At 42.0% G+C, this 12376-nt stretch overlaps 1 protein-coding gene across 2 annotated transcripts in view; it reads right to left on the reverse strand.

The window, feature by feature from the left end:
* Nucleotides 1-5560, reverse strand: part of LOC119316875 — an 8022-nt gene extending 2462 nt beyond the window's left edge. The window contains exons 1-2 of one of the 2 annotated variants that reach the window (XM_037591258.1): nt 5164-5560; nt 1221-1275 (exon numbers count right to left, since the gene is read on the reverse strand). In XM_037591258.1, the coding sequence (XP_037447155.1) occupies nt 1243-1275; nt 5164-5538 (408 nt within the window). In that variant the 5' untranslated portion in view covers nt 5539-5560 and the 3' untranslated portion in view covers nt 1221-1242. Of the gene's footprint in view, nt 1-1220; nt 1276-5163 lie in introns of those variants that run through there. The other variant, XR_005153388.1, reaches the window with a different exon arrangement.
* Nucleotides 5561-12376: the final 6816 nt, after the last annotated feature.

The raw sequence follows: 12376 nt of genomic DNA on the forward strand, positions 1-12376 counted from the left end.
GGCGCGTGGAGGGAGGCGGCGGCGTATGGGGAGGCGCCACGTGGCGGCGGGGCTCGGGTCGGACACGTCCGGCCCGACAGACTTTGTCCGGTGGCGGCGGATCTAGGGTTAGGGGGGAGAGGATCCGGGAATTGGAATGGGGGGTGTATATATAGGCATAGGAGGAGCTTGGGGAGTTCAAATGAGGTGCGGTTTTCGGCCACGCGATCGTGATCGAACGCTCTAGGACATGGAGTAGAGTTTGGTGGGTTTTTGGGCCAAATTGGATGGGTGTTGGACTGCAACATACACGAGGCCTTTTCGGTCCCTTGGTTAACCGTTGGAGTATCAAACGAAGTCCAAATGATACGAAACTTGACAGGCGGTCTACCGGTAGTAAGCCAAGGCCGCTTGGCAAGTCTCGGTCCAATCCGGAAACGTTTAATCCCCACACACGAAATAAAATTAGAAATGACCACCGGAGGAGAACGAAGCACCGGAATGCAAAACGAACAACGGGGAAAATGCTCGAATGCATGAGACGAACACGTATGCGAATGCAATGCACATGATGACATGATATGAGATGCATGAAAACGAAAACAACACACGGAGACAAAGACCCGAACCCGAGAAAATAAATATAACTTAACGCCGGAAACAGCAAGAGTTGGAGTACAAATTGGGAAAGTTACATCCGGGGTGTTACAAAAGTGTTGTCTACGATGAGAGCTTCTCACTCGTATCTATGCTTGAGTTTGTCCGAATCATGTTAGTAATTGCCGCATTTTATGAAATCTGGCAAATGGATAAACAAAACTGCATTCCTTAATGGATTTATTAAAGAAGAGTTGTATATGATGCAACCAAAAGGTTTTGTCAATCCGAAAGGTGCTAACAAAATGTGCAAGCTCCAGCGATCCATCTGTGGACTGGTGCAAGCATCTCGGAGTTGGAATATACGCTTTGATGAGTTGATCAAAGCATATAGTTTTATACAGACTTACGGTGAAGCCTGTATTTGCAAGAAAGTGAGTGGGAGCACTACAGCATTTCTGATAAGTATATGTGAATGACATATTGTTGATCGGAAATAATGTAGAATTATTCTGTAAAGCATAAAGGAGTGTTTGAAAGGAGTTTTTCAAAGAAAGACTTCGGTGAAGCTGCTTACATATTGAGCTCCAAGATCTATAGAGATAGATCAAGACGCTTGATAATTTTTTTTAATGAGTACATACCTTGACAAGATTTTGAAGTAGTTCAAAATGGAGCAGTCAAAGAAAGAGTTCTTGCCTGTATTACAAGGTGTAAAGTTGAGTAAGACTCAAAGCCCGACCACGACAGAAGATAGAAAGAGAATGAAAGTCATTCCCTATGCCTTGGCCATAGGTTCTATAAAGTATGTCATGCTGTATACCAGATCTATTGTATACCCTGCACTGATTAAGCAAGGGAGTACGATAGTGATCTAGGAGTAGATCACTGGACAGCGGTCAGAATTATCCTTAGTGAAATAAGGATATGTTTCTCGATTATGGACATGACAAAAAGGTTCGTCGTAAAAGGTTACGTCGATGCAAGTTTTGACACAGATCTGGATGACTCTAAGTCTCGATCTAGATACATATTGAAAGTGGGAGCAATTAGTTAGAGTAGCTCCATGCAGGGCATTGTAGACATAGAATTCGCAAAATACTTACGGATCTGTATGTGACAGACCCGTTGACTAATATTATCTCACAAGCAAAACATGATCACACCTTAGTACTCTTTGGGTGTTAATCACATAAATGATGTGAACTAGATTATAGACTCTAGTAAACCCTTTGGGTGTTGGTCACATATCGATGTGGACTATGGGTGCAAATCACATGGTGATGTGAACTATTGCTGTTAAATCACATGGCGATGTGAACTAGATAATTGACTCTAGTGCAAGTGGGAGACTGAAGAAAATATGCCCTAGAGGCAATAATAAAGTTATTATTTATTTCCTTATATCATGATAAATGTTTATTATTCATGCTAGAATTGTATTAACCGAAAACATAATACATGTGTGAATACATAGACAAAAGGAGTGTCACTAGTATGCCTCTACTTGACTAGCTCGTTAATCAAAGATGGTTATGTTTCCTAACCATAAACAAGGAGTTGTTATTTGATTAACGGGATCACATCATTAAGTGAATGATCTGATTGACATGACCCATTCCATTAGCTTAGCACTCGATCGTTTAGTATGTTGCTATTGCTTTCTTCATGACTTATACATGTTCCTATAACTATGAGATTATGCAACTCCCGTTTACCGGAGGAACACTTTGGGTGCTACCAAACGTCACAACGTAACTGGGTGATTATAAAGGAGTACTACAGGTGTCTCCAAAGGTACATGTTGGGTTGGCGTATTTCGAGATTAGGTTTTGTCACTCCGATTGTCGGAGAGGTATCTCTGGCCCCTCTCGGTAATGCACATCACATAAGCCTTGCAAGCATTACAACTAATAAGTTAGTTGTGATATGATGTATTACAGAACGAGTAAAGAGACTTGCCGGTAACAAGATTGAACTAGGTATTAAGATACCGATGATCGAATCTCGGGCAAGTAACATACCGATGACAAAGGGAACAACGTATGTTGTTATGCGGTCTGACCGATAAAGATCTTCGTAGAATATGTAGGAGCCAATATGGGCATCCAGGTCCCGCTATTGGTTATTGATCGGAGACGTGTCTCGGTCATGTCTACATTGTTCTCGAACCCGTAGGGTCCGCACGCTTAAGGTTTCGATGACAGTTATATTATGAGTTTATGAGTTTTGATGTACCGAAGGAGTTCTGAGTCCCGGATAAGATCGGGGACATGACGAGGAGTCTCGAAATGGTCGAGACGTAAAGATTGATATATTGGACGACTATATTCGGACATCGGAAAGGTTCCGAGTGATTCGGGTATTTTTCGGAGTACCGAGTAGTTACGGGAGAAGCAATGGGCCTTGATGGGCTTTAGTGGGAAGAGGAGAAAGGGCCAAGGGGCTGCTGCGCCCCCTCTCCCCTCTAGTCCGAATTGGACTAGGGAAAAGGGGGCCGGCCACCTCTCCTTCTCCTCCACTTCCTTCTCCCTTCCTCCCCTCTTGTTGGACTCCTACTAGGACTTGGAGTCCTAGTAGGACTCCACATCCTGGCCGCACCTAGCCTTGGCCGGCCTCCTCCTCCTCCATCCTTTATATACTGAGGCAAGGGGCACCCCATGAACACAAGTTGATCCACGTGATCTATTCCTTAGCCGTGTGCGGCGCCCCCAGCCATCATATTCCTCGATAATATTGCAGCGGTGCTTAGGCGAAGCCCTGCAGTAGTAATACGTCAAGATCATCACCACGCCGTCGTGCTGACGAAACTTTTCCCCGACACTTTGCTGGATCGGAGTCCGGGGATCGTCATCGAGCTGAACGTGTGCTAAAACTCGGAGGTGCCGTAGTTTCGGTGCTTGATCGGTCGGATCGTGGAGACGTACGACTACATCAACCAAACGCTTCCGTTGTCGATCTACTAGGTATGTAGATCATACTCCCCCTCTCGTTGCTATGCATCACCATGATCTTGCGTGTGCGTAGGAAATTTTTGAAATTACTACGTTCCCCAGCACTCGATGTCTAGCGAGAGAAGAGGGGGAAGAAACAATAAATATAATGCAAACAAATGCATGACGATGCATGACATGACAAAGCGTGATGCTAGGTGTGCCCTAACGAGGTACAAGATGGTACTGGTGAAGGGGAGGAACATCCGGGAAAGTATCTCCGGTGTTTCGCGTTTTCGGACAGACGAACCGAAGGGGGGAAAGTTGCGTATTTGCTATGCTAGGGATGCGTGGCGGACGAACGGGCTGCGTATCCGGATTCGTTCAATTTTTCTGAGCAACTTTCATGTAGAAAACATTTTCATCTGACTTACGGTTTAATTTATATGATTTTTTAAAGTTTTATTAATATACTGAAATTGTTTTAATTATTTATTTCGAATTTAAATAATGTTGATTTTTTTATACCCTGACCGGGCCAGCCACAGTCAATGACATGTGGGGCCAGTCAAAGCCCAGCCAACAGGTCAACAGTCAAAGTTGACTTTGGTCAATGTGTGAACAGTGCTAGTGGGTCCTACTTGTCATGGGCATTGTGTCTATTAAGTCAATTAATTAGAGATAACAAACAGGGTGGTCCACATGTCATTTGCTATTAAAGTAAATTAGCACTAATTTAACACTAACTAATCTAGTCCTAATTAAACAAGGGGCCGGGCATACTGGACAATGGCCCAGCCGGCCACACACGCAACACACACACCACACACAGCACGCAACACACAAATCTGTTTTCTGTTAACAAAAGATAGCATTTTGTAATTTTCGTAGGATTTATTCCATGCATTAAATGGATTTGTTCCAATGGGATAAAATGAAGTTTGTCATGTATAGTTTCTACTCATATTATTTTTACTAATGTTAATAACCGTTTAGACTTTGCTTACGGGCTGTATAGAGGGTTAGTCATTGTAAAAAGAGAAAAGCTAGCTAGTAGCATCTTCAGCAGCTAGCAGTACAGAGTACAGTTAGCAGCGGTAGTAGTAGATGCAGCAGCAGTGCCATGGTAGCAACTAGCAAGCAGCAGCAGGCGAGCACGGGTGGGGTGGAGGCAAGGCGCGGCGAGGGTAGCAGCCGGCGCGGTCAGGCGCGGCCAGGCGCGCGCGAAGTAGGCGCGGGGCGGCTACAGGGTGCAGTCCAAGGACGTGGCCACGGCGGGCGCGAACGGCGGGTGCGAGCAGAGACAGGGCGCGGTGGGCGGCAACGCAGGGAGCGGCGATGCATGGGGTTCGCGTGCGTGTGAGGACCACGGCAGGGGCGCATGACCGCGCGCGGGAGCGGAGCTCCGGCCATGGCGTCCGCAACGCCGGCCGGCGATGAGCAGCGGCAGCAGGACGGTGGGCTCGGCGGAGGCACCGCCACGCGCGGGCGAGCACGCACGGGGACGCGGTCGCGTGCAGCCGGTCATGGCCAGAGGCCAATGGAGCACGGGCGAGGGAGTCGTGCTAGCGGCCGTAGGCTACGGCAACGAGCGGAAGATGCGCTAATGGACCGAATCCAACGGGGAAGAGAAGGAGAAGGAGTAGAGGCTCACGGTGTGGCACACGAAGGGCCAGCGACGAATTAGTAGTAGCAGGACGGTCGCAGCGGACGGAGCTCGTCGGCGGCCGTAGGTGCGGGGAAGAACCCGATCCCCATGGTCGAGGGGGTCCGAGCTCGATCTTGTGGACGGGGAGGACGCAGTCGATGACGTTGGTGCAGACGGACAGGTTGGAGAGGCACGGGGGAGACGGTCGCCGCGGTGGTGGCCAACGACGGCGACGTAGGCGCTCGGGTGAGCCGAGAGGACGATGAGGGAGAGAGAGAAGATGGATCTGGGAGGGAGGGCGCCGAGGAGGAGTGAGGCGAGTGTGAAGAAGATATCTGGGGGGAGGGGCGCCTCGGTGGAGGCCTTATCCTCCCACGGCATGGCCGGCGAGGTGGTTCGACAGGGACGCGATCCTGTTCGGGCACGATCGTGAACAGGAGAAGACGACCGGGGGTTAGGTGGGCTGACTTGGGTGAGCTTCAGTGGGGGCACGTGCTCTCTCTTTCTTTTCTTCTTCTCAGTTTTCTTTTTATTATTCTGTTTTCTTTTAACAGCCTCCATTTGCATTTAAATAAGCCACCAAATGACTTTGCAAAAAAATGTGGAGTTGGACAAAACAAATACTAGGAAACATTGAGCACTGCTACAAAAAGCTTGACACCTAAAAAATTTAGTTTAATATTTTATAATTTATAAAAGGCATTTAATTATTATTTTTAGCCACTGATATATATATACTTAGGAGCAATTAAAGACTTTAAAAAAATGTTGGCTCACCACCATAAATAATTATGGAATATTTGCAACACTTTGAACATTTTATTTTGCATGTTTGAGAAATTTGAATTTTGCACTTTAGTTTGAACTTGAATTTGGATTACGATTTCTATCAACCGCGGATTAGTAACAGTAAAGTGATGACATGGCACCATTAACGAGGGTTTACTGTAGTTTAATTATCCGGGCGTCACAGCCTGAGAATAGGAATAGAGGAAGAGGTGACCACAATGACATGATGCATTTCAACAATATCATTATCAATCTTGATCTAGTTGAGATCCCACGGAAAGGCACGCAGTTCACCTGGAGTAATATGCAGGATACTCCTCTCCTGGAAAAGTTTGATTGGATTTTCACCAGTGCTGACTGGACCAGCAAGTTCCCAAACACTCTTGCAACCCCCATGGCCCAACTCTCCTCTGATCATGTCCCCATAAATATTCAGATTGACAGCATTATCCCCAAGTGCCACATATTCAGGTTTGAGGGATTCTGGTTGGACTTTAAAGGTTTTATCGACACTGTCTCTAACTGTTGGAGTAATTGCATTTGCTATGTTGACTCAGCAAAGAATTTGGTGGCTAGGTTTAAATCCATTAGAAAAGGACTGAAGATCTGGAGCAAGCAGCTCTCACAGCTCAATAAAACCATTGAAAACTGCTGCTTCTATGTTAAGCTCCTAGATGGTATTGAAGATCAAAGAGATCTCTTTCAACATGATAAGAACATCAGGAAGTTATTGATCAAACACACTAATAAACTTCTTGAGGCCAAAAGAAAATATTGGAGAATTAGAGCCAATATTAGATGGGCACAGATGGGTGATGAAAACACCAAATTTTTCCATGCTATTGCCACACATGTTTTCAGAAGTAATTATATTACTTTCCTACTCAATACTGATAACCTGATTGTTAATGATCATGAGCAGAAAGCAGCTATTTTGCGGAACTCATTCAAAAACAGGATTGGCACTGCTGGCACATCCCAGATGAACTTCAACATTGATCACCTATCCGGATCAATTAATTAAGAGGAGTTGGAACAACCTTTCTGTAAGAAAGAAGTGGATGATGTCATTAATTCTTTGCCTAATGACAAATCCCCTGGACCTAATGGTTTTAGTGGCATTTTCATGAAGAAATGCTGGCATATTATTAAAGAGAGTATCTATAAATTTCTTCAGGATTTCCAATCAGAGTGTGTGGATCTTGCTCCAATTAATACTGCTTATATTGCCCCGATCCCTAAGAAAGAAAACCCAGAAACTCCCAATGACTTCAGGCCCATCTCCTTGGTAAGTATGCCTATCAAAATCCTTACTGACCTTCTTGCAAACAAAGTCCAAAAATGCATCATTCCTGTGATAAGCAAGAATCAATATGGTTTAATCAAAACCAGGAACATTCAAGATTGTCTAGCATGGTCTTTTGAGTACATCCATATGTGCCACAAGTCTAAGAAAGACATTGTCATTTTGAAAGTGTACTTTGAGAAAGCATTTGACAAAATCAACTATGGGGCCATTCTTTTCATGCTCAAGCACCTGGGATTTGGAGACAAATGGATTAGATGGATCAATAACATCCTACAGACTGCCTCTGCTTCTGTAATTTTAAATGGTGTCCCAGGGATGAAAATCAAATGCAAATGTGGAGTAAGACAAGGGGACCCTCTCTCCCCTCTTTTATTTGTTATTGCTGCTGAATTGCTACAGATCCTGATTAACCAAGCTTGGCATAATGGCCACATCAATACTTCCATTGAGCAACCTGCTTCCATGTCATACCCTATTGTCCAATATGATAATGACACCTTAATTATTATGCCAGTTGTGCCTCATCATATTTCACATGTTGTGGAGACTTTAAAGATATTTTCAGATTTCACTGGACTTCAGGTGAATTTCCACAAATCTTATCTTGTACCCATTAACATCTCTGATGAAAAAGCCACTCAACTTGCTAGTATTTTGGGTTGTAAAAAAGAAAGTATGCCTTTCACTTACCTGGGACTGCCAATGGGGTCCACCAGACCAAGAGTTGAGGAGTTCATGCCAATGTTTTTTAGATTAGATAAAAGTTTATCTGGGATTGCAACAATGATGTCATATTCAGGTAGGTTCACTCACCTCAAGGCTATTATCACTGCACTACCTATATTTGCCATGTGTTGTATCAGGGTGCCCTTCACCATCTTGGATCATTTTGAAAAATCTAGCAAAAGTTTTCTTTGGTATGGTAAGGACATCAATACATTTGGCAAATGCCTTGTCAAATGGGAACAAGTTTGCTTACCCAAGGATGCTGGTGGCCTTGGTGTTCTAGATCTTAGAGCACACAACAAAGCACTATTGACCAAATTCTTACACAAGTTCTTCAATAAAATGGATATCCCATGTGTGCAACTTATTTGGAGAAAGTACTATGGAAATGGTGAACTACCACACTTCCCAACTAGGATTGGCTCATTCTGGTAGAGAGATTGCTGCTCTATTCTTGACAAATACAAAAACCTCACAACTTGTATTGCTGGTAATGGTGACACCGTTTCTTTATGGCAGGACAAATGGAATGACAACCCAATGAAAGACAGTTTCCCACACCTATACTCCTATGCCATAAACAAAGACATCTCACTCCAGAAGGCTTGCATTGAAAGTGAGAATGACTTCTATAGCATGTTCCACCTACCTATGTCTTCTATGGCTGTCCAACAAAGCACAAAGCTCATGGCCCTCATTAATGGTGTGATGAGTAACAGTGAACCTGATATCTGGAAGTTTAAATGGGCCTCTGGACATTATAATGCTAAGAAGGTATACTTTGAATATTTGGGATGCCCTGAGAAAGCTCCCAAGCCCTTCCAATGGATTTTGAAGTCTGGTTGCCTTCCTAAACAAAAATTCTTTTTCTAGCTCCTTCTCCTGGACAGATTAAACACCACAGATCTTCTCACCAGGAAAACCTTCTACATTGAGAGTTCCATCTGTGTGTTATGTGATGATGAGCCTAATGAATACATGAAACATCTCATTTTCTCATGTGATTTCAGCCAAAACTTTTGGTTATCAATTGGCTTTGAATGGAACACTGATTTGAACTGCAATGATATGCTTATTGAAGCCAGAAACAGAAATCAGATTCAACCCTTTAAACAATGACTAATTGCTGGTTGTTGGACAATCTGGAAACACAGAAACAACATCATTTTTGATAACAAAGTAAGGGATTTGAGCTACTGTATTTCATGTTTCAAGGAACATTTTGGCACCATCATGTAAAGAGTCAGACCTAGTTTAAAGGAGGGAATGCAAAGATGGTTGGACTATTTGTAAACTTTTCTTTTTTATGCTCCTCACCTTGTTGTAATCCATCTATGTATAACACCCCCAATATCAATGAAAATAGAGTTACAGTAGGGTTTTTACCCTACTGTGTTTGCTCAAAAAAACAATATTAACCCTACTGTGTTTGCTCAAAAAAATAATATTTAGCAAAAGTAGAGCATTGTAATGACAATCTACAATACTCTATAATTACAACCAGATGCATGGAAGGAATGAGCATAACCATATCATCAAAACACCCTTACTGAAGTTCGTCAAAATATGCATGGATCTACTCGTGGCAACAATACAACATAGCAACATAATGTAACTGGAAAAGACTGCAAAACTACTAAGTGCCTGAAATCAACAACATCATGTGGCCTACTCTGCATGCTTATGCTAGTCACCACAAATCTCACAAAAATACAAGGCTTGCACCAGTGTAAAGATGGCATGGAGATGCTCCTAAAACATGTAGACATGATGCTCAAAGGATGCACACACAAAATGCTATGAAAATGACAAATCAACAAGTTATGATGAATTCCAGCAGACAACAACATATAGCACTTCTTCAACAAAGATTAAGGCATCAATATGAATAGTAACATGCATGCAAATAACACTAACATGAAGAGCATCACGAGGCGATCATTTCGATACATCATAGGCACAAATCGAAGCTACGGGCATGGAGATACGACATGATGAAGTAGCACATATGAGATGGATATACGGGGACTTAGAAGAAATTCAACCTCGAGGGAAAAGTCAACGGCGTCCAGATTGGGACGGAGAGATCTAGGCACGGGGAGACCGTTTGGATGCGGGGATGGGTGGATCTGATCCACCCTTCCTTGGATCCGGCGAGGATGCCTCCGGCGAGGGATGGCGACAGCGGTGAATCGCCGGTGTGGCGTGGAGACGGCGGGGCGTGCGGTGGCGCGACGGAGGCGGCGGCCGGGCGGTGCGATGTGGCGGAGAGGCACGGTAGGCAGCGGTGAACTCGGCACACTACAAGAAACCTGTTAATCCATGACGGATTCCTGATGACGTTCCTTGGAACCGTCATAGAAACCATCACGGATCCGCAAGGGGAGGTTAGGTCCCAACACGATAGCCCACTTATGACAGACCCAAAGGAACTGTCACAGAAACTGTCACGAATCAAGGAGCTGGGTCTAGCCTTTCTTTTAATATATATAATGTCCGAACCATCATGGATGACTCGTGCTGATTTGTCTTGTGTTCCTCTTGTATGGCCAATATGTCAGTCTGATGTGGTAATAAAAAATAAATAAAAATAAAAAGAATGCATTAATAAAAATAAATTTTAAAAATAAAAAAACCCTTAATCTTGGCCGTAAGTTATGTGCATATACTTAAGGTAAAATGGTTCGATTCGGACTGACATATGTACTATACAAGGGGAACACAAGACACGTCATGAGAATTTTAAAAAGAAATTTTAGAAGGAAAAAAAAGAACCTCCCGAATCTAACCATTTTTCCTTAAGTATATACACATAAGTTTGCCTCCAAAAATACACATAACTGCCTGCTTATGGCTAGACTGACACTGTGACTCACACGGGAGTTATTTACATATAATCACACATATTAACACAAGTCCCTACAACCCAGCCCTTGGCATTTCAGCGCACAGTATAAGTGTAGCAGGAGAGAAAATTACTAATATTTAGGTACAGAGAAAATACATGTTATTTTTTAGGGACGGTAGTAGGAGAATTTTTTGGTGTAGCAGGATATTTAGGTACAGAGAAAATACATATAGGTCACACATGTTAATATATGACAGAGAGAAAATAATTTCAATTTTTTTGGTGTAGCAGGAGATTCGAGTCTAAGATGTACTCCCTACTACCAAAATTACTAATATTTAGGTACATAGAAAATACATGTTATTTTTTTAGGGACGGTACATGTCATGTTAGAGCCGTGCAAGCTAACAAACCAACTAGCAGTAGGGCAGCGCTATTTCTCGTTGTTCAGCGAGTCGCATATACTCGCTAAAGCCAGCGAGCGTATGGGCCAGCCCACGTGCGCATGTAAGCAGCTGTTGTTTCCTCTTTCTTTTTTGCATGTTTTTCTTTTTTGCTTTATTTCTTACTTTTGTTTATACTTTAAAATATTCTAAATACATATATTGCAAAAACACTCTCCCAAAAAACACATTAAAAAATGTTGAACAAGAATTTGAATAACTATTAGACATCTTGTACACATATTTAAAAAATGTTGAATAAGTACTAAAAATATTGAACAGGTGCATGAAAATTTTGAAAAAGTACTTAAAAATGTTAAACGAGTATTTGGAAAATGTTGAGCACGTATTTGGAAAAATGTAGAACAAATATTTGAAAATATGTTGAACAAAGTATTTTTTTAAATGTTCATCGTATATAAAAAAGTGTTGAACAAGTATTTTTTAACAAATAAAATTGGTGTGTATTTTTTATATTTCATTATATTTTAGCTTGAAGAGGTAAACATGAACTCTTTGTAAATTTGTGAGGATTTGAAAAAAAATGAAATATAAAAGTAATTATGTATCTTTGTTCCGGACCACAAGCACGCACAATTATTGTGTATCATGATTGTATTTCTAAACTACAAACTATTATAAAAACGATAACATGTGCAGTGTGTTTTTATCAAATGGCTACATTTTTTGCCCAATTATATGATCAACTACTGGTTTTCTTACAATTTGTTTTCAAATTCGTTTTCTTTTTCTTTTGGCTTTTCCCATTGAAAAATAAATGTAAGAGAAGTTCAAAATAATTGCTAATACACAAATATTGTGTATTTGAGTACTTATTATATTTCATTATATAGTTATCTTGAAGAGCTAAACAAAACTGTTTAAAAACTTCTGTAAATTTTGAAAGTTACATATATTCACTCATGCCACAAGCACCCACAATTATTGTGTATATTCATTGTATTTTTTAAAAACAAATACACAATTATTGAAAAACAGTTTGCATATAAAATATTGTTTGTAATAATAATAATTTTTAGAAATGTATTAAAAATATTTGAACATTTTCTAGAAGCACATTGAATTTTTTGGAAATACACGTTG

This window comes from Triticum dicoccoides, chromosome 6A (genome assembly GCF_002162155.2).
Source record: "Triticum dicoccoides isolate Atlit2015 ecotype Zavitan chromosome 6A, WEW_v2.0, whole genome shotgun sequence".
Taxonomy (NCBI): domain Eukaryota; kingdom Viridiplantae; phylum Streptophyta; class Magnoliopsida; order Poales; family Poaceae; genus Triticum; species Triticum dicoccoides.